Source organism: Colias philodice, chromosome 1 (genome assembly GCF_061535455.1).
Source record: "Colias philodice isolate Cphi_HAF_F1 chromosome 1, ilColPhil1 Martin Lab GWU primary, whole genome shotgun sequence".
NCBI lineage: Eukaryota > Metazoa > Arthropoda > Insecta > Lepidoptera > Pieridae > Colias > Colias philodice.
Window position 1 is genome coordinate 5,652,250 of NC_143086.1, and position 24,588 is coordinate 5,676,837.

General features: G+C 31.8%; 1 protein-coding gene across 2 annotated transcripts in view; it reads right to left on the reverse strand.

Moving 5' to 3' along the window:
• Positions 1-3,333: 3,333 nt before the first annotated feature.
• Positions 3,334-24,588, reverse strand: part of LOC149491125 (uncharacterized) — a 69,505-nt gene continuing 48,250 nt past the window's right edge. Inside the window, exons 4-11 of one of the 2 annotated variants that reach the window (XM_089704951.1) lie at positions 22,785-22,899; positions 21,120-21,430; positions 20,785-20,995; positions 15,819-15,936; positions 11,225-11,291; positions 9,546-9,641; positions 7,734-7,847; positions 3,334-3,396 (exon numbers count right to left, since the gene is read on the reverse strand). In XM_089704951.1, coding sequence (XP_089561077.1) covers positions 3,353-3,396; positions 7,734-7,847; positions 9,546-9,641; positions 11,225-11,291; positions 15,819-15,936; positions 20,785-20,995; positions 21,120-21,430; positions 22,785-22,899 — 1,076 coding nt within the window. In that variant the 3' untranslated portion in view covers positions 3,334-3,352. Of the gene's footprint in view, positions 3,400-7,733; positions 7,848-9,545; positions 9,642-11,224; positions 11,292-15,818; positions 15,937-20,784; positions 20,996-21,119; positions 21,431-22,784; positions 22,900-24,588 lie in introns of both variants that reach the window. The other variant, XM_089704875.1, reaches the window with a different exon arrangement.

Below are 24,588 nucleotides of genomic sequence, written 5' to 3' on the forward strand. Positions count from 1 at the left end.
TGATCTATAATTTCATATACAACTAGCGGTCCGCCCCGGCTTCGCCCGTGGTACATATTTCGCAATAAAAGGTAGCCTATGTTCTCTCTCAGGGTCTAAAGATTGTCTGTGCCAAATTTCATCAAAATCGGTCCAGTAGTTTATGCGTGAAAACCATACATACATACATACATATACATACAAACCTTTCCTCTTTTTATTATTAGTATAGATAAAGGATAGCTAATCGAATAATTCTTTTTTTCATATTACAATTTTTTCAAATTATTTTATTCTTTCATTCACTTGTTGTGATTGAAATACGCATACTAAGCAAAAGAAAATATAAAAGGTGTATGTATGTGTGTCAGTGTGTGTGTAGGTATACCTACGCGCGTACCTTTAATATTTGGAAATTCTTATGGACTCATATTTAGAAATCCTCTGTAAGTTTTCATGGGCGCTTACCATCAAGCATTTTCCAAGTATAACATAAAACATCCTTTAATGTACACTTAAAACCTTAACTTAAGTAATAAGTATAAACAATTGAATTTCAATTTATTTAATTTTTATTGAATATTTTAAATCAATCTGTTCAACAGACTAACAATAAAAGATTTAAACATAAAAACAAAGTAACATATCATAAATGAATCAATGCAAAGCCATTGCTTTTGCTTACAATAAGGAAAAATCATTCAACACATCGATTCTCTATTAACATACATTATTATAGCTGAAACACCAATTTATATATTATTATTATAACAGTTACATTAATATTAGATAAAAATATTAAAACACATTTAAATTTCGAAATTCTGATACCTGAGAAAGATATTATAACTGCAGCACCTACAAAAATATCTACTTTACACGTATTATGGTTAAAATTTAAGGAATTTAACAACTAACTTAAAGAATTGGATTGAAATTGACGGAATATTGGAGATTAAAATTAGAATCATACAAACAAATCATTCTCGATTAAAACATTTTAAATGACGTAGACGTAATTACATAATCAAACTCAGACGAACAATAAAAAATATACAAAACAATAGATTAAACTTATAACAATATCCAACCAACTTGACACCTATACCTACTTAATACGAACATCGAAATTTTAAATTCTTGCTAAATGACCGGCGTAAAAGTGCTGAAATTACTCATAAATTGTTTCACGGAATTAGCGTGTACACGAATAAAAGGAATTCTCGTATTATAATTTCTTTCACAACAGATTTTTCCCTCCATCAGGTACAGAATAGTAATTTGGTTTAAGCATACTCACCTCGAAACCAACCCATTGACCAATGACAAAAGCTTATTCCTACCGATTATTTACAATAATAGAATTCACACTTAAATTAGCGTTAACTAAAGAATAAAGCGGCTCTTATAAATATCGTTATATCTATTTATAGCTATATAGCTTACGAAATTTTTGATAATAAATAAAGGTATAATTATGAAATGAGAGACAGGTATTGTACTAAACGGGTTTATACAATAAAGTTTATAATGACAGATTATACATAAACATCGATTTACTAGACACAATTAGACAATTATTAATTACCTACATAATAGAGCAACTTGCTTGAGCAAGTACCAATGAATGGACAGAAAATCGGTTCAAATAATATATGATGCGCCGTTTAGCTATGTATGAAAAACTTAAAAAAAAGATTTATTGGCAAAAATATTAAACGTGGCAATAGATCGAAATACTTATCAAATTTTTGATTGTTATCGGTGAATCATTTGATTTTTTTACATTTTAGTTTAATCTGTTTCAATATATCAATAATATACCGTAAGTATATAATATATAATTTAGTCACCATAATTAACCCTGCTCCTACAATGAACAGATCCCCTAAGAGGCAAGAAGCCCTACAAACAATACTTCTCCTTAATTTTAATCCTAATCTTCAATGCTAACTTGGACCACGATTCCCGACTTTCAAAGATTCCCGAAAATATTTTTACTTAGAGAATAAGGGCGTAGTGATAAGTGATCGATTTTGTTAAATTTGAATAGAAATCGAAAAATATTATCTCGATTATAACTTATTGAATACATCTTACAGTAAAATAAGAACATTTTATGAGAAGGGGAAATCACTAATTCAGTCCGCCGCATATAGATAATAATTTCGTTACGATCGATTACTTATAATACCCTGTGAATTTCACATTCCAAATACGTCTTAAAGTTCTAGAAGATTGTAACATTTGGACAGACTACTCGTTGGGTAAAGTTCAATCATATCAATTGCAACCACTTCACTTGCAAATAAATCAGCTGCTGTTTATTCCACTGACATTGATCTCTATGATTCCTATTATTCCTTTGCGCGGTATACTATATTATTATGAAATTTTGTTAACTATATTATTTCAGATCTTTATCAATTAATGACACATTTGAAACTTAATTTGAAATTTGAATGACTGCATCGGAAACCTAGAAAATAAAGTAAAAAATAATTCTTTGGGTAGTCTGTCCAAACTTACAAAATTTAATATCAGTCAGAAAAGCTACGAAAATGGAAATTGGACAGAATTTTATTGACACGTTATTAACTCAGTTATGCCGAGATATTATAAGGTTTATATTATTCTATATAATTAAATTAAATTAGATAGATATAATAAATTACAAGTAATCTAGTCACATTTACAATTTGTAAATTGTAAAGGTTTCACGATAGCTTCCGATTTCAGTCCAGTTACTATTTCGTCACACTTCGATGTGATTGCCACTAGAACGAAATCATAACTAACCAAAAGTGAACATATTTATTGGAAAATAAAAATTACTACGATGAATATTGAAGGAGTTCTGTATCACAAACATTGAAACACGACATCTATTGGGATACACGCCTACAATTAGTTCTACACATTAAGATGGCTGAATTACACTGTATTTGGTAACAACACGAACGAGCTACAAACATCAAAATAAGTGCGGCCATTTTCAATTAGATGATTTGTCATGATTTTTTGAGAAAATTATCTTTGAAGAATAATTTAGCTTATTGAATTGATTTTTTAATTCTGTGGCAAAAATGTTGACACAACACAGAATTATCCCAGATGTTCATGGGAGCAATTTTATCATGATCACATATACCTACACATGGAATGAGCTAAGAAACAATGAACAATTGGAAAGACTACAACTGAAAATGGCCTGTAAAACATCTAAGTACTTATGATAAAACAATTGAGATTTTCTTATAATCAATTACTTGCTGCAGTTGATCCGCAAGTGGTCGGTGGGATGTATTAGGTTCAATGCAATCAGTATTTCGCCTTCTGTTTATTTCCCTCCGATTTTTCTTCATTTAGGCATTTATGTGTCGCAGGGAGCAAAGTTCAGGGAATTGTCATCTTTTCCTACTGGAACAAAAGAAATCAGGTATATTCTTATTATTTTTACGTGGTTTACGAGATATCGCAACAAGTATTAATTAATCACAATAGATATTTTCTCAACATAATATTATTATAGAGCAGTGGTAGTTTAATTCCGAATTCATTAAAAACTTGAGCTGGGATTAAAAAGTTCGGAACTAGCCGAAGGAGCAAAAAGTTAAATTGTTTTACAATTTGTCTGCACCTGTACCACATCGCCCTAATCGCCATAAGTATTCAAGCGCCAAATTGTTTTATATACATCAAGTGACATCTACTATTCAAACTATTTGAAACCCTCAACCATCATACAAATTATATTAAAATATGGGCCACCGGCCAGTGATTATGATGATGGTAATAAACATAATTTGCATGTATCTACTTAACATTATAAATGCGATAGTAGATATGTTTATCCTTATTTTTATGATTTAACCTGACTGTATGAAAATGCAATATGATGAGAAAGCGCTTCTTAAAAATATCAATGAATGCATAATCTTATAGATTATAGATAATAAATATATTGAGCTAAATTTGAAAGCATCGGTTTAGTTCTTTCCTTTATTATGTATAATTGTGGTTCGACCCATTTGCCTTGTTAAATATTCCAACACATATGATTCATATCTGGAAGGGTAAATTAATAAATAATGTTCTTGGCTAACCGAACGGAGGCATGATAAAAGTGGTCTAGCGAGGTCCAGAAGCACGTAGCCTATACATATATAGAAATGGAGACAATTTTACAAAATATCTTTAATAAATATATGAACATCTACATATTACCTCTTTAAAATTTTGAACAAATTTTATGAAATTTGGCAAACAAATGATTGAACTGTGAAGTGAATAGTAACTCTACATAGAAACACATCAACAAATTCATGTCTACTCAATGTTCACAACATGCTAATAGCTTAACATTTTAATGCAAACTATAAAGAAACAGTATACAATGTAATTAGTTGCATGACGTAACTTCGTGTAAATCAGTCCATCATAACTTTGCGCCTGCAAAATATTAACTTTGAACTTTCTGAGAGGTTCGTAACAAAGACTATTGGTATAAAGGAGACTTATAGTGGAAGTTAAAAAGTTTTACAACTATAATATTTGTGTATTGAAACAACATACTTAGCAAATTTTATTTTTTTATGTTAGAACAGCTACATACTCTCGTACACAAAAAGGAGATTAACGAAGCTCTTAAAGACTTAAAATGTAAATATGCTTAAAACATAAATGTATAACAAAAAAACATAATAAATAAAGTCCATAATAAATACATCTGGACACTGGACCTTGTGCTCAAATGCGTGAATAATATACATAAACTGAAACCTGGACAATAACACAGTAAACAATATCTCTAAGCTTCTTAAATGGGTCCATGGAAAGTTTATCTTATAATTTTGTACAGCAAATTCTGTTTGAGTTTTACATTTTACAGGAATTTAACCAGACCGATTTTAATACCATCGGTTACATAACATAGGGGTTCGTTGTACTAATGAAATAGCAACTAATCCAATACGAATATACAATTAAACAGTCTATTATAAATTGAAGATATTTAGAGACTTACATAATATTATGACCTTAATATTATAATTTAAAATATAAAACAAAAGAAGAAGATATTTAAAAACAAACGAGAATGGATCGAAAAATAGATGGACCTATTTGTCCGGTCAAACTAGACATAAAAAATTGTGTTCAATTATTAAAAAAACCAAGTGGCAAATCTTTGTAGAGATATCAGGTTTTTTCCTACTGGAACAAACTTATTAGTATGTTATAGTATGTATGTATAGTATGTAGTAGTACCTATGTATGTTCGACCAACCTCTTTATGCATAAAAGCTCTTAAGGTATTTGCTGCACCTGAATGATCTAAGCTTAAAAAGACTACCGTAAGACTGGAGGATTTTATTTATTTATGTCATTTTTCGAAGCAATGGGAAGGTAATTAAAGGAAGGAATCTTAGAAAAAAAAGGTAATAGAATCATTTTGTAGCCATTTTATTCTCAGATCTATAATTTTGGTTCCGATTTATGTAAATCTTCAAAAGCTCAAATTTGGAACTTCGACCCAAATAATTCTTCTTCTTCTCTTAATTAATGGCACCTCCCAATAAGTAGCGATTTCGTCAATATCCAGTATATATGGGAGAGACAGGACTGGACCCAAATAATTTTAAAGTAATACATCTTTTTTGACATTTTCCTGTAAGCCTGTAAATTTTATCTAAAAGATAGTAGAAGCTTTAACATATGGGATTAATTTAAACTCAGTGACAAATAAAAATATAATATATTTAGGTACTGTTTATACTTTTAAAAAAGCGTCATCTCTGCGACGGTCAGAAAAGCAAACGCTAAACGGTACTGAAAATTTCCTTTCTTTTTTATCCCACTAATCTCTGTGCTTCTAATTGAATTAACTAATAAATTAAGTTTGCGGGTACAAACGTACATTTAAGTTAATGAATGTTTTAGAATACTTTTCTTTCACACAAAGCGGCTTATTGGATTTGGATGTGAAAATTGGTCCAGGGAAAATTTATTATATAGATTTTCAATGATTCCATTCTTTTAGATTACTATTTGGTTTGGATTAGCACTAAGGCTATACTTCGTTGAGCATTTACATTTCATATTATGTACGTGACATCTATGTTGTGTTTGAGAGTAATTTGATACAGCTATAGTTCGTAGCTATTTGTTTGGTTTTCTTATTAATTATGTAATGTGCTAGTCTTCAACATCAGCTTTTATTATTTCCCACTACAGGGACCCAGGCCCTTTTGATGTTTTATATCATCATTAACCACGCTGCCCAAGTGTGGATTGGCAGATGTCACAAGTAATTTTTTGGTTTCCAGGATCTTCAACAAGATATTTTCCTTTAAATATTGGATACTGTTTAGCTCACTTGGGCACTTAATTTAATTATTTGCTTCTTTGTCAAGCTATTGTCTGAACACTTTTTAATAATTATAGTCAGAAGCGTCCACCACCACTATTTTTGTTTGTTATGCAAAAATCAGATCTGTATAAAATTAAGTTCAGACAGAGATAATGGTCTGAAAAAAGCTATTTTTATGCCCTATTATCACAAGTGAATACACCAGTTGAAACTAATAATCAATTGAGGCCGCGAGTGCAAAAACGGCCTGAGTGTCATTCTATAAATAATTTAGTTGTTGTGCCTATCGTCTCTATCTGTTTTGAAGCAACTATGCACGTACAATTACGTGCATAGTTGCAGTTTTAAGTTTTTAATAAGTGTTAGGCCATTTTGCTTCTCTTATGAACAGTTTTATGATGAGTCACTTTTTTATGAAATTACACTTAAATCATTTTTGATCTCGCTAAAGCGCAAGTTGCAATCCTGACCAAGTAAGTACTAAATAAATAATATAACTACTTATCATCAGACTAGAGCATAATATAACAAACAATTATCTATGCTCTTGGCTACCTTTTGACACAATGGTTAAAGCGAGAGCACAGAACATAGAGGACATTGGTTTGATTGCCGGACTAATAAAAAGTCTCGATTTGACAGAGGACTGAAGGCTAAGTAATCTTTTTGGTAAAGAAAATCCATATTTTGCATATTGTCATCTCACGGAGTCATTAAACTCAACCATTTTTTTCTACTAGTCCTCTTTTAGATTTTGAATATTTACCTTATTAATCCTTCTTAACTTCTTACTTACCAACAGGCCAGAGCAAATAGCGAGAAGACTTCTTTTAGAATTGGTTTTGATAAAAATATGGAAGTACACGATAGCTCCTATTTTTAAATATTCCGCATTTACCATTCGACCAGGGCAGTCAGTCGAAGCCTTCTGTAAGAAAGGCTTTTGGATCCCCACAAACAATATGTACATAAATATTTTCCACTCAATCATTACAATAATAAATATTCCACTCACCATCAAACCAGAGCAGATAGCGAGCAGATTTATTTTAGGAAGACTTTTGGATCATTAGAAAACTGTGTCTTTCCCACAAACCACACATGAGCAAATAGTGAGCCGTCTTCTTTTAAAAAGACTTTTATATCTACACAATAGCTCCTATCTTTAAATTTTCTCCACTCACCGTCAGATCAGAGCAAATTTCTTTTAGAAGTCCTATTAAATTGTCATATTACTTTAACTTTTGGATCTACACAATACTTCCTATCTATAAACATTCCCCACTTACCGTCACATGAAATGGAACACATAGCGCGCAGAACTCTTGTAGAATTTGCGTCTAAATTGTCACAATACTATTTTTATTAAACATTGACTACGTACCATCTGACCAGAGCAGATAGCGAGCAGCAGACTCAGCCACATCGATGCCCTCGTCGTGCGAGGCGGGTCGCACGCTGCTGTGCTCGTATGTTCGTGAGTGGCTCGCGTTGGAGTCTGAAGTTGTTTTTTTATTATATTACTATCGGAGAAAATGATGTTATTGTATGGCTCATGTGTTATTCTGGTGAGCTGTTACTATAGAGTTTCATAAAAATCCCTAAAATAGGAGAAGAAATAGTCCATCCTGACAAACTTTCGAATGTAGTAGTAGGATTTATTCAGTGTCCTGTAATTTTGATCTTGACAGATAGAAATAGAAAACCCGCATAGTTCCCGTTTCCGTGGGATTTCCGGGATAAAACCTATCCTTTGTGTTAATCCAAGTTACCCTCTATATGTGTGCTAAATTTCATTGTAATCGGTTCAGTAGTATTTGCGTGAAAGAGTAACAAACACACACACATCCTCACAAACTTTCGCATTTATAATATTAGTAGGATAATAATGTCCTATTTTAACACTGAAAATGTTTTCTCCGTTTAATATCAATAGTTCAGAATTCATTATTCGTTATTTTTTACTTCGTTTAGTCCTGTGAAAAAATTTGCCATCAGAGTCATACTTCGGAAAAGCTTTGAACTGCGCACGGTTTCAAAATATTTTCCTTTCATCATTGAAACTTCTACTAGATGGCGCTGATAAGAAAAGCTTATTTGGTAGAACATTATTTTGAGTTTTCAGAAATTCATTAGAGTTTTATTTTATATCTATTAGTAGTTAAATAAATCCAAAAATTTAACTTTATGATAATTCTATAGTTGAAAGAAGAAACTGTTTTTGAGTACCGTCCGAAATATTTCGGAGTATTTAACGAAGGTACTATTTTAAAGGAAATCATGAATTATCAATACAATCTTTCTACTGATGATTATAAGCCTTTACAAATTGTTTATTAAGTCCCAATTTAATATGCAATGGCTTAATAATATAGTTTTCTGTTCAAAAACTGAGCATTTTTCCACTTCGTATTCGGTACGAATAGGCCAATGTAGCGGTAGTTAGGCATGAAATCGCTAGAAATTTCTTAAATACTAAATATTTTCTACTTATAGCACACCCCGGACACTCCATACAAAATGATCGTTTTGACAGTCACACTGTAGAGACTGCAAATGTGTACACACACATTTGCAGTCGCAGTAACGCTTTATGGTTGGCACATTTGTGACTAGCGTAAAAAAAATTCGCGTTTTTCTGATGAAATACATCCGTAAACAGCACAATATCTAACCATTTTCTACGAAAAAAGATAATCACAAATCCAAAATAATAAAATTATTTTAAGTCAATTTGATTAATGTTGTCAATCTTCGTTGTATATCGTCCTTGCAGAAAAATATGGCCCATTTTATGTCTGATCGCGCGGGGGTGAGGTAAGTTTAATTTTGGCGGGAGGCGGAGAGTGTCCGTTCTGTAGCGTTTAGCTACTATTATGTATTCTGTGCTTATAGTCACACTTTTTTGTATCTATTTGCATAATTTATCAGAAAATGATTTTCCTCCATCAAAAACAGATGTCGAGTATTAAGCTTGGCACAAAAAGTGCAATCCTTACTAATATGTATTACATTAATATTTATTAAAAAAAAACACAGTGACGTTTCTGATGTGATTTTTTTGGAAATGGGAACCGTACTACCCTTTAATAGAAACCACAGTCATACTCATTTGTTTATGGTTATTGCTGAAATTTGATCACTAGAAGATTAAATTAGGTACCAATAAAACCCAAATAAAACTAAAAACAATTACCTGTAGCCCAATAGTGAGAAGCTTCAGCAGCGATGTCGTGGTGCGACACCGAATGACCGTCAGTTGAATAAGACGGGGCCGGGTTTGGCGGCGAATCTGAAATATTTTACATTTTTTGTTATTTTTTGCGATATTTTTTACTATATATTTCGTTTATGGATGTATGTAGACGTAACTTTTAGCAAAATTATTGGTTAGGTAATTACTTTTATACTTACTTTAACAAAAAAAAAAAAACATTTTACTTTTTTATATCCTTAACGTAATTTTTTAACAAAACGATTAGTAAATCATCGAGATTGGTCTTAAACGATATAAAAGTGTAATCAGACGAACCTCCCCCTTTTTACGCGATAAAAATAAATAATATATTAGTAAAAATAAACCGTCGGTTTCGACCGTGATTAAAAACGCGCGGCACAGCAATACTTCGTGAGCCTATTAATGCCTATTAATGTGAACAGCTTGATTTCTGATCGTTAAGAAGTGTCGTTAAAGTAGTCTATAATCTAAAATTCAACAATATTTAATGATTAACAAACTGAATACTGTACTTAATTATTTTAAAAAAATATTTTTAAATTAATATAATAAATGGGGCTAAAATAGAACTATGTTAATCTTTTTAAAAAGGTATCGAGATAGGGCTGTTTATTAAACAAACGTAAGGTTGAGGATTAAAGCTTCCCTCATTTATCGTTTATGGAATGAAAATCTGAGACTACAGAAAAATCTTATTAATAAAGTATGTATTTAATTTAATCCGCCTATACATAGTAACCGTCATTTTATCGTTCCTGTATTACCTTGTAAAAACCTACTTAGTTAAAGGAAAAAAAATTATTGTATTAAGATTAATTGAGAATTTGTACATTAGGTAATAAACTACGCTTCTAATACAAACAGGTATAAGTTAACACAAAAAAAAATTATTCAATAGAAATTTTTTCATTTTTTAAAGAAGTAGGTAACATTTGACACGACTTCCAGTTCTTATGAAATATACCTACGAGAAAGATCTTAAGACTTGTCAGCTTTTAGTTTCCATTGTAACTTACTATTATTCATTTCTACTTCAATAGCTCAATTGAATTGTAACCGACATTGCATGTTATTATTTAATCTTGTTTCTATAGCTGATGTGGGGAAATTGCAATGAAACTTTGTTTCCAACGAAGTATTGACGACAAGTCCATATTACTTTCAATGTTGTAGGCGAACAACGTATTTCTTTCTCTCTAGGGATATAGTATAACCACACGTTGCGTTCCATCTCTAATAAATTTAATAAACTGGATTTAGTAACTGGCAAGTAGTACTGATGGATTTAGTAACTGGCAAGTAGGACTTAGTAACTGGCATAAATTTAATAACTGGCAAGAGATGGCGCAGGATAGAGTCAAATGGAGGCTCTTATTGTCGGAGGCCAAGACTCACTTTGGGTCCCTGCGCCACTCTAGTAAGTAAGTAAGTAAGTAAGGATTTAGTTGCAACTAAAACAATGAACGTCTGTGATATTGCTTTGCCTTTTAAATCTCACTGCTTGATTTCTTTTGTTCACTATAAACTACAAAGTAGGACTGTTTATTATGATTTTCGTGCTTACTCTTATAATAAATAATTTTAAGGCAATTAAGAATACAATGAATCGGAATACAAATAATATTATGATTACTTACCAAAATTTGGAAATCCCATCGAATACGGTGTGTTCATTGATATCGGGATGGGCTGCAGTGGGCTCAGCTGGAATGATAAAAAAAATAATCCTCTATACACTCGAATATTCAAAAGACCAAAAAATTGGAGTATCTCTATCTATATTAAAAAAATGTTGTGTGGTTTTATGAAACCACGTTAAAAGTGAAACTGTTCGAACGGTTCCGAACACTGCTTTGTGTAGCGCATGTCGCGTGACGGTCGGCTGCCGAGTAGATACCTACTCGGCAGCCGCGATACGTACGCGACATGCGCTACACAGACCAAAAAGTTTGAGACGATGTAATAAAAGTTTCACTTTAAAAGTGTTTTTTAATCCCTTGGAACAAATTTTTAACAAAAAAATCAATTTTCTGGTTTAATTTACCTTATAAAATACCTTATATGTACCTTAAAAAATCAATTTAATAGTTTTTAGAGCTCGTTTAAAAATGTAGTTTGCAGTTTAGTTTCGGGAATCCAACTTGTTGAACGTTAGGTTGGTGTATCTTGTGATTTTAGGAGTCTAACTAGAACAATTTCAGGTTTACACCATAACAATTCTGGAAAATCTCCAAAAATACAAACCGTCTGGATTTATTAAAAATTCTGAATATTTATAGAACAGGAATTTTTAACGTTTGTAATCGTCTAAACTACATACATAGAGAAAGCTAGAACGATAGCAAATACATCAATTTGCAAGTAAGCACTTTTATCGGTTATTGATACGGTACTAAAATTTTAATCTGTAATGAAACACTACTAGCACGCCATTAAACTCCTTTAGAGCATAACTTGCTGTTTTACAACCTACATTTATATTTTCTGATGACTGATAATGAAAAAGGCAAATAGGCAGATTCAGAATTCGATCTGTCTTCTGCAATACGTCTATAATGTTTCATATCCTTTCAATCGAATGCTAATGCGTCATTAGGCCGCCCGTATCAAATTTTCAGTTACGTTTACATAGTTTACATTATAAAAACGTCATCAAAATTGGAATACGCATTACATGATTACATTACATTGACAAGACAAATGTTTGTAGGTACCTATTGCATAATGTGCCTAGAGAATAATTTAAAGCTAGATTATAAACACAATTTTATTCCCAATTCCTAATAATTATGTAGTATGAACCGTCATTTCTGTAGAGTGAACCTTACGATGTAGGTATCTAAATTTTGTCGAAAGAAAATCTACTGGGCTACTGGGAAATTTAATTATTATAAAATTAAGCTAGAAAATGTTAATTTTTGTTTATATATTCACTACTAGCTGCTCCGCGCGGTTTCACCCCCGTGGCTCCACCCCTGTTGGTCGTAGCGTGATGATAACCGTGCCTATAACCTTCCTCGATAAATGGGCTATCTAACACCGAAAGAATTTTTCAAATCGGACCACTAGTTCCCGAGATTAGCGCGTTCAAACAAACAAACAAACAAACTCTTCAGCTTTATAATATTAGTATAGATTGAGATAAGAAATGCTGAATCTTTTACCAATTACTCAAAATTAATGTGATAATAATTTTGAATGAATTCTTTGGATGCAAATCCTTTATATAAAACAATGAATTATTTATTATTTTCACACTCTCAAATGGTATGCCAGATGCCAGTCATCAAAGGCTTATTTCCACAGCTTATTTCCGTCGTCACTTTGACACGAAGAGTACGGGATTATTCATTAAATTTATTTAAAAATATTTGTGCGCTCAATACGATATCTTCAATAATTAATTGGTATATCTCATCAGAACTTTAAAGTATAAATTATTTTATATTAAAAAAAAATGACTACTTTTCTGAAGGCTTCTTTTCTTTTCTTTTTTCGAAATGACCTAGGTACTAGCATTATCACTGAATAATATTATTACGATACACATATCTCATCCGAATATTATATGCTTTGAATTTTATTATAAGATGATATTTTTATTTTAACAGAACTTACTGGGAGAAGAATATTCTCCGCATCACAATTGTAGGTATTTCATAACAACGCTGCTCTTTAAATTTATCACAGGCTTTACTCATTGAAAGGTACATGTAAAACGAGATTTTTGATAGTATAAAAGCTTATTGTACCTCGTTCCTACCTTGAAATATAAACATTTTTCATCAATACGCTTTTTATATCAGCTCCCAACGCGTAATGTATTTTGATAAGATAATTGTTTACACAGAATAATGCGGAAGTAGGTATTTTGCATGCAAACGTTAAGTCGAAAAACCAAACGCAATTAAGGTTATTAAGTATCCGCTTACACGTAGTCCTTACATCAGCGTGTCTGGAATGATACAGATAACCTATACATAGTCAGCGATTTTTGCACGATGCATGCTTGATGATACGAGCGGTTTGAACAATAACAAAACTAACGTGTGCCGCTCGACGTATTAGTTAACCCATTTGTAATTGATACGCTTGATTATCAAAAACCGACGATCGCAGCGTCCCAGAAAATTATTGGTCATATCCAAAGAGATTCACTGATGCACTTTTTAATGATGTATGATTGCGATTTTATACGTGATTTAATGCGTACTAATTGGTAGTTCAACGGAATTAACATACGTAAATAAACCTTAATATATGTGTATGAACAGTGTAATTGTGGGAACAAGGGTCAAGGGATTATGGATTTGTGTTAAGTGAGGTGGCGTGACGAATTAACACCTACAAATAGTTTACTGCAAGTTGTCCAGTATGATGACACGTTCTATCCTAATTATGCATGGATTAAGCTTTTGCCAATATAACATCATCTATAAAAGCTCACGCGATTCTCTTTTGAGTTAATAAATCATCAACGTTATAAAATTCAATTGAATACGTATAATAAGTTTAAAGCACCGCAAATCGCGCGAAAATGAAACTGAAAATGGAGGATAGATCTGACGTACCTTTTAATTCGATAAAGTATAGTGTACAATAAAAGCATTAAGCGTGTCTATTGAACATCATCGTGATTAACTTTGTCATCGGTGTTCATGGACTTACGCCCACTGTACGATGGATAACTCAATTTCAGATGACCAAGATTTTACGTTCGAACCGGTATGTGTTTATGAGAATTTAAAGTAGTGCTGTGCTTTTTAATATTCCTTAGTTTACTTTCTTTTGATTAATTGTGCTGCACCCTATCGCTTCTGTGAAAAAAATTGACATGATGTAAAACTGCAACTGTCGTATTTGGTAAGTACTATCGAAATTAAATTACGATAGTATACCTACCTAGATTTTACTTTTCAGTGAAATTTAATTTTTCTTTTAGGTCATAAGTACCTATTTAATGATGTTAACGAAGCTTGTTCACGCAGCTAATATTTACTAACACGAGTAAGTAACACGATTTATGAGGAATCGAGCTTTACAGGAAAAGGGTCTTCTATGAAAATTTCCAATTTCCCCCTTTTACTTAATTACTGCTATTTTAGCTTTTACTGAGAATACTGAAGTAAAAAGTTATTTACACTTGAGTAAAAGGTATTTGTTTTGCAGAAAAATAAAATAAAGGTATTTTTATTTCGCTTTTTATATTAATTAGTTATTTTATACTAAGTAGGTACTATTCTTGATAATGAATTCTAAGAATTTACAAGGTGGTGTAATATTTTAGAAAGCTTTGCAATTTTAGTAATAATATAATTTAATCGTACCTCTTTCTAATGAGAATAAGTTACCGTATTTCAAATTTTAAATCAAAGGTCCCATTAATATTATAAATAATATTAAAGATTTGGGAATAGATACCTAAACAGATTTTTCTCTCTTACACGCTAAGCTTACACGTAAAAGAGTTAGGTAACTGAATCTTTATTACATTTGGTACTTAATTATAGCGAGGTCCCGTGAACCCGTGGGAGTAGTATGGATCAGATGCAATAAACATCTCTTTCATCGATCGATTTTCGTTATTTACATAATATGCCTTCAGTGTCCTGCTAGAGTAATATTTTTTTCTCCGTCCGCACCGAAAATCGATCTTTGGTCCCCTCGGTTCTACGCTCACGCTTTAACCACTGTACCAAGGAAATAGTTAAAAAAAAAGTTAGCCTATTCCACGGATTAACAAATTGGCTAAATACTTTTACCCGCATACCAAAGTCGCTGAATCCATAAAATATTATATGAAGCTCGTAATTAGTCTGTTATAGGTAATTATAGCTAGCATTGGTGGGAAACAGGAAAAACAAGTTTACCGCTCGGTGGATTGAAATCTGATAAAATGATTATTTGATAAGTAAATACATCGAGGAAAAGAATGGCGGCTTATAACATATTAATTAATCTATAAGAAAATATATATTTTAGCGGATATATGTCAAAGGTAGTATTTTTTTAATGAATAAAAAAAAGTGAACAAAGAATGACAAGCTTTTTAGGATAGAAGACATATATTTATCTTTTAGTTTTTAGGAGGTATCATATTTTCACTGTAACGATTTAATTTAAAAACTACTCGACCGATTCAAAAAAATATTTTACCAGAAAGCTTATTATTTTTCCCCGATTGTGTTAAACAGCTATTTAACATTAAATCACTAAGTAAATATAACTTACCTGTTCCTGCAACTGCTGTGTAATGTAGGAGCCGAATGGTGACGGCTGGTGTTGAATGTTCGAGTGCGGGGGACCGCCGCCGTACCCGAGGCTTGAGGATGGCTGGCCCAGCCAACTTCTGTTGAATACCTTATCTTTATCTTTTTTCTTTTATGTTTTATGTGAATTCCGTGGTAATGTGTACATATACCGAGTTATAGACTAATTTCCGTAAAGAACGCATTGTTACACCGTTTCTGACTGATTTGATATCTAATATAAGCCGTTTTCCAGATATTCGAATTCAGTTGTTACGTTTTGGTCAGAAACGATGTAAACTATGGGCGCTTAGCGGGAATTTGTCGACTACTTTGTAAGCCTGTACTATAATTTTTTTTTGTAGATGTGGGTAAATTAGACTGTTATTTTTCTGTGGATTAAAATATGTGCTTATTGTAAACATTATTCTGTGCAACAGATATAACAACAGATATAAGAATAATGTTACTGAAATATAGGTTTAAATGACGCTTTTCCGGTGAGAATTTTCAATATGTTATCAACTTTTGAACATGCAGTGTTGGTAGCAACTTCTGAACATGTGATTAATTTTGTTTGATGCTAAACAAATGTTTACCATGAATAAAAGTTTTAACGATTTTGGTGATAAACTATAGGGAAGCGAGTTCTTGTAGGTAGGTACTATTCCCATATACTATGCAGCTCAATGTAACGTTAAATCCATATACTTAGCCATTAGGTATAGGTAATAATAATTAGGAAACATTCCGCCCGTTTTTATAATATAAATAGGCAGACACAACTTCGTTAAACTTTCAACTCTACTACTTTCTTATTTTACTCTTTTTACCACATGGAAACTGTGAATGTTACTGTGGAATGTGAAAATTTAAATAATTTACCATAAATTATTTTTTTCGAAATGAATAATAAATTATTGTTGAATCCCACATTTTGTGACAAACATTAAACAAATAACACTATTACTAGAAATGCCGAATGAACATAATTACTCTAATATGTGGTGGGCATACAATTTCCATGTTAGTTTTTCATAGAATATCATACTAATAATTATAAACGCGTAAGTTTGTAAGTAGGTATGGTTGGATCGATGGATGAATGGATGTATGGATGTTTGTTACACTCTCACAAAAATGCTACTGAACGGATTTGTATGAAATTTAACAGTTATAAAATATCACAATCACTGAGCTATAGAAATAACATGATTTTACCCGCGAGTTCGTCCGCGAGTGAAACCGTGCGGCACTGCTTGTTAGTTGTTATATGTATATACAATTCTAATGGCCAGTTGTTTGGTATCGCTAAACACTCAAGGCATTTTTTTTAATATCAACTTAAAAAAAAAGAACAACTATCCATGGTATTTTTCATCCGGGGGCCCGGTGCCGCATATTTTGAAACATTCAAAGCATACACCAACAAAAATCTACGATAAATAAAAACTATGGTATGTATAATAGCAAAAATTCGCGTAGACGCTAACCATGTGGTATTTGCTGCAACATTGATTTCGGTGAAAAAGCTCTGGCCGCAACAATTTATTATCATTTTATGTATACAACTCTATATTATTGAATAATATCATATAGAGTTATAAATAATAATTATAGTAATTTATAGAAGCATAATATATTATTATGACGTCATGACCTACATGGGAGTAATGGGATGGCTTGTTTTTACATTGAACAGGAATACATTTTTACATATAGTAGGACTTGTATGAAAAGAGTCTTATTTGCCCAAAGACCTTAGAAGTTTGTCAGTTTAAAATAAGTTAAATAATAATACATAATATAATGAAACTACAAAACGTTAAGGAAAACACGTATACGATTATAATGTTTTTTAAGTTCAGCAAAGATCACGTCGATAAGAAATATGACGCGAGGAAATTCAGTATGTTTAACGCAACATCTATTATACATATAATTATATAAGCGATGCGATGCAACAAATATTGTTGTTATTTACGCAAGCTATTTCCGTTACACCCTACGTTGCATTAAATATAATGACGTCACACATATCTGTTAGCTCTCATTTATTTCAATAGATTAGTTTAATAAATGGCCAATTACTATTCTGCTTTTATGACGATAATTTCTATTTTCTAATTAAAACAACATTAAAAATTATCTAATAATCATTAGCGTCGGTTAAAAAACATTGAAAACATATTAATCTTGAGGGGGAGAAATGTTTATTATTACTTCAACTAGCAGTTTATAGTAATCGGTTACCGGGCCACCTCTTGACCTTAAATCGTAATATCATCCCACTTTACAAAATAACAAGCAAATACATGTGAGACCACAATTATTGTGATAAAACTCATTACTTTATTATTTTTACCCTTGCGGTTTATACAAGAAAATCACAGAGATAATAATTATCGTCAAATACCTACAATAAAAATAACCCCTTAAATATGACAGTCTCTTTGAAATATTCTCCTAATATACAGTTATATTGGGTACTAACTAACTCATTCACTGAAAATGTTTCTCGCTTACAGTTTGAGAAGTACAATGTAAAATTTTAAAATACTTTTTCCTTTTGAACGTGCTTGCGCGATGTAACTTTTATGCGCAAAGAGATCAAATGTGTTACGTAACTCTCCAACAATTTGCTTTGATGTAAGAATGTATGATAGAAAAGTTGCAAAAAATATAAACAAGCAAATCCGCATACTATCACTTAGTTATCAAATACTGCAGGACAGAAATTCGTGGGAAGTAGAAATAAGAATAGTTTACAAAATTCCGTAATATATAAGCGTTTGTTTTGTAAACTTGAGAATGCGAAACGTAAATATTTATTGTAATTAATTAATTAATTTTATTGTATGTCACAGTTCGTGTATATGACGTAATGAGTACTGTACGAGTTCGTATCCGCACCCGAGACTAGCCCAACATTCATTGAATAAACGGTAGAGATAAAAAGTATTAGGAACAATAAGTAATTACACTATATTGACTTTTATATGTAATTAAATTGTATTTTATTACTAAATTTGTTTTATATATTGTTTTTAAACTTTATTAAGTAGGTAGGTATACGAAATAGCGTCTCAAATCGATTTTGACCAGCAAGATAACAAAGGTATCGGTTTGTATCTAAATTAATTATTCGCCCATGTACCACCTAATGAAATGACCTGGACTTTAAGGATTAGAGGTAATAAAGATTAAGAGTAGGTAGGTACCTAGAGTTAGTTATTTTATAATATAGGTACATTTAGAAACTTACGAACTTTTAACGGATTTTAAACGCGGTTTATTATACATATTCATTATAACAATTATCATCAAAGCATGTAACATCTCAGTCAGACCGAGACCACGTTCGCCGTCAAGTATTGCTCAAGTAAAATTAAAGAGGAAAATCCTCTGTGCATTGTTTTTGTTACACAAATTTACAAGTTTTCCAAACAAGGGTATTACAAAGGTATTACATTATATTTATAGCTTATACCAAGCTGTCTACCCACTCACGAACCCTATTGATCAGCGCTGAAACGATTCGTTAAAATATTAAAATAATATTGCATCAAGTTATTAATGTATTAAAATTTTATATTACATTATTATGTTTCATGCATTGTTTTCCTACTTGTAGTTTTATTTATAAAAACGTTTTCATTTGTTGAGCTATTGTTGTTGAGGATCTCCTGATAATGTTGATTTCAATTTATACATTTTTCCAATAATAAGTTAAGTTTTTATAAAAATATACCTATTATTAAGATTATGTATTTGTAATGTGGTAGATTAATATTACTATGTAGATCTGCTATTAATTATAACTCATGTCGTTTTTGAAATTGTTCTGACACAAAAACAATTCTTCTTTATTTACAAAAAGGTGATGTCCTTTTTATGCAATTCTTCATTTACAATAGGTATGATTTAAATAATAAATAAAATGTGTAAAAATATTGTTATGGCACGTAGGTATATTATACAGGGGACTTTGATATTTGAGATTGTAGCGCAACTATACGATTGACCCTCAACGTCATTTTGCATATTTCTACGCAAAAAATGATAAAGTATAAATTTTTCATAATATGTATAAGATTATATTTAATCTTTATTAAATAATTTTTTGTTTCCTTTTCTCTCTTAAGCAAATAATAATGTAAGCCGAAACGATAATGAAACAATAATACATTACTATAATTATTTTCAACAATAATATAAACCACATTCAAATTGTCTGAATTATACCAAATTTTAGTCGGTTGACAATAACAAAAATGTAAACTGTAATTTCCCAGTACAACCATCACTAAGTATAAACATGAGAGAAACCATAACGTTAAATTTAAAAATAATTTGGAAAATCCAAAAGTGCACGCCTCATAATTTTTTTTTAATAAATATTTTTAATTATTATTTTTGTTTATTTAATAACAATTAAACCACATCGAATCAGACCCTGAAAAATGAAAGGGTTCTATTCCTGAGCATACTCAAGCGTAAGAGAAAAAAAAGACTCGATTAGTAAAGTATTTCGGTCGCTATCGTGTTAACAAGAAAAAGGATCCGCACATACAGACACACGGACGTCCAAGACAGAACTTTTTTAAACTGTTTTTTAACTAGTTTAAATAACAAAAATGACATCAAAAATATCATGAACGTTAAAAATAGTGTTTTTTCTTAATATATGTGTGTGTATGTATTATCTTACAAGTGCAATGTATGATACATAAAGACATTTTAAGTTTGAAAAATCAGATGTTTTGCGCGAAGCGACAGTAGTACCCACCTCAACGCTTCGCTTATGAGGCGTGCAATTATGCCACCACAATCAAATTAACAAAAATACATATTCAATTATATAATAAATAATTTAATTAAACAATTAATTAATTAAAAATATATAATATAAATTTAACAAATATAATCGCAATAAAAATAAAACTTACGGATCAAAAGGCGGGTACGACGAGGAGTATGTACCGGGGCCGAAGTAGTTAGCCGAGATAGACAGCGACTGCACGTGCGCTTGTCCCATGGCCCCGCCGTGGAAGCCCTCAGCATACAGCCCCTTCGCGTATGGCGGCCCACGGAAAGGCCTCTTCATACGACGGCGTCGCCTGAAGTTCCCGTTCTCGAACATGTCCCCGCATTGTGGATCTAAAACAATTATTTTCTCACAACACACAGTCTCGTCGCAGCGCAAGCCAATCGCACAGCTGTAACATTCGCAACAATACGAAGGGCCCCTCTAACAAACCGTCGCAAACGCTGAGAAACTTACCGAGCATCCAGTGGTTGCCCTTACGCTCGCCGCCGCCCTCGCGAGGTACCTTGATAAAGCACTCGTTGAGGCTCAGGTTGTGGCGGATCGAGTTCTGCCAGCCCTTCTTGTTCTTTTGGAAGTAGGGAAACTCCTTGGTAATGTAGGCGTAGATCTCGCTCAGTGTCGCCTTCTTGGTCTCGCTGTTCTGTATCGCCATGGTGATCAGAGCCACGTAGGAGTATGGCGGCTTAGTGGCCTCGGACGTGGGAGTCGAGGTCGCCGAGTTCCCTGAGCTCGAGCTCGATGCCGGCTCCGGCTTGGGTTCCGTACTGCGAACAAAACGTTAAAGATAAATATGCCCATAATATATAATAGCTTACTATAATAATTATTGAGAATACGATGACATACCAAACGCATATGGTACTCGTTAGAAAATAGCAGATAGAAATAGATCGATAAATATTGTATCTTAAATCCAAAGTTATTGCCAGCCAATTAATATATTTTTCAAAAAATGATAGATCGGTTGAAATACGAATCCCGTTAAAAGCTCTCGTAAAAAAGAAAAATGACTGACGACTTTTTGACTTTATTAAAGTGACGTACGTATACAAAACTTGTATTTGTTTGTATTGAAAAATATTTTATTGGAGTCGAGAGGACAATTGATACAGCGTTGTCTAAAAAATAACTAGGAGATACTTGACTAGATTCCATCTCGACTATAATTTGGTTTCATACTGGAGGACGTAAAAAGCACTTTACCAGCTTTTAAAGAACTAAAACATAATATTATACACATAACATTTATTTTTATTTATTTTACCAAAATATTGTTTATACTTTATAAGTGTAAATTCGCACTACGCGTTTGATTATAAGTACAAATTAGTTAGATACAATAAAATAAAATATTTCGCTCGTTATAATTTCGCTGTATGAAAAAAAATATTAAGAAAAGAGTCACCAAAAACCCAGCTTCTATACTTCCTCTAGACATAAAAGGACACAGTTTAATATTTAGGTACAATTAATATTAAAGAGAAGTATATACTGTTCTATACTGAAATGACAAGGTATTCAAAAGTTATAATAACCGGGTTTCAGATTGTAAGAGAGTTCGTTATGGAGTATATTCGTGTATTCGTACTTGACCAGACTGTACCACAGTGTGCAATCAGGAATTTCAAAACATCAAATGTCATGCAAACCAAAGAATTCAGTCACTTCATGGATCTGTTGTGGTTTTATGCAGTGCAGCGTTTGTTTATGATTGATATGCCCTTTGTGCCCAATATTGATGAACATGTTCGAGATATTGAAATTTTAAATGCCTTCCCAATATTACGCTCTTTGAATAAATTTTATTATAGGAAAATATTGCACGCATAACTGAGTAAACAGTAAAAAAACGTTAAAGGGGATTTCATTTTAGGCTCAAATCAATTATTTATGAAATACTGCATGGTAAATAGTACCTTCACATACAGAATAAAATATTATGGTTCGAAACCAATTATAAAAATACAAGTACCTAACCAATAAAATACAATTTATTTTTTTACAGCTCTATTTTTTAGGTTTACTGAAATAAAACAAATGCGGTGAACACCAGGTCAAAGGGGTTTATATTTTTGTCCGACGTCACAAAATATTGATATAAAATAAAAAGCTAATTACCTTATAGTTTCTGGCAGAGATGTAGCCACAGTCGGCATAGTTTTGACTCGGGATAGCAGGGGAGTGTTGACTCTCTCATAGTGGTTGCAGGGGACTGGCCTCTCAGGTCTCTTGGCTAATAAAAACAAAGAAACAGAGTATATTAATTTCTTAGATTAATTTATTATGATTGCGTCATTATTACAACTGTTAGCACATTAACGCTTCCACCAATAATACTTTTTTGTTTGTTCATAAAAATAGTGAAGTGAAGGTTATGTTGCAAATAAATTAGTAGGTACTTACAGCCCTATACCCCATAGGAAAACGTGATTAAAATCGTTCCGTTATTTGTAATTTATTTAAATGAAAATACCTTTAAATAATGTTAACAAAAAAAAAATCATATAATCAAGATAATATAATCCCTGATACTTCATGTAAATCTTTATTGTGTCGAAATTCTTACTTAGGTACCTACATACTAACTTTTTTTTGGTGCATAGACACATTTCCTTTAAAAATTACATGGATATTTTCAATTATTGTATCTGTTGTTGTTGAACAGATCAATATAATAATTGCATGCAATTTTTCCCTTGAACTCTAATGCACAAGAAAAACAATATAGATAGGATAATGATAATATTTTCACAGAAGGAAATAACAATATTTGTATTGGAGTGGCTCAGTTTACGGAAAAATACAATTGTTTCATAATAGGATTATCATTAATTATTTCTTTTATAAAGCGTTTCTTATTAAAGATGAATTCTATTTCAATCTGAGTAAATTGTGAGCATTATTTTTGTAGTAGCTCTAAACAGAAAAAAAAAAACTCGCGACAAGCAGACATAATGACAAACACGGAGAATTTTTTGATAAATCATGATATTAATTAGCATTAAGCATCATATGTTTATAACAGAATCAGCATCGACACGGTAAAGTATTATCACGTATTATCTACAACGGATTTATCCAAGGAATCAATACTTTAATATTGCCTCAAATACATACTTAACTTCTGCAAATTGACTGCAGATTGAGTCATGAGCACGTGGGAATAAAAATGTTATATCTGCCAGGGTATGAAATTTTTCGAAATGAGGCTACGTCAGGACTTTCCAATTTAGCATCTGGTAACCCTAGTCGCAAGTCTCAGCAATCGCGAACGTGCCTCCGAATACGGGTTTCTAAGAATCCATCGTTTCGTTGTAGGTAGTGGATAAAACTAAACAATGCGCACTCGTGGCTACTAAAATACACCACCGCTAATATTAATCCCACATATATGAAAAACTAATGTTCGCACTATTGTTGAAACGGATTAAGTGTCGAACGATTGTAATCCACCAAATAATGCTCGACGTAAATGTAATAAACTAGCTAAATACACGTTTAATCAGAAATGTTATGTGAAAGGGTCACATGACTGTGCTTGTTATTGGATAAACTATATAAAATGGGACTGAAAATTCATATCGTAAACGTTCGCGTTTATAGATGATGGGTGTATTGATGTCCTGTAATTTTGTATGTTCAAAAAAGATTACAATGGTAATACGGCGATATAATGAGCTGAATATACCCATATTCAGCTCATAGGTATACCCATATTCGGCGTAGATTATTTGTGTATTTTTTCCTTTTTGTATGGAAATATCAGAGAATTTAATAATATTAAAATATATCCTGTTCGTGTTGATTGATTTGATGTTTCTATAGATTTTTCAACTTATGATTGAGATATTCATGCATGATACAACAATTAAAAATTACGGTTAAAATATGGCAACCCGACCAATATAGAGGTGTTACTACC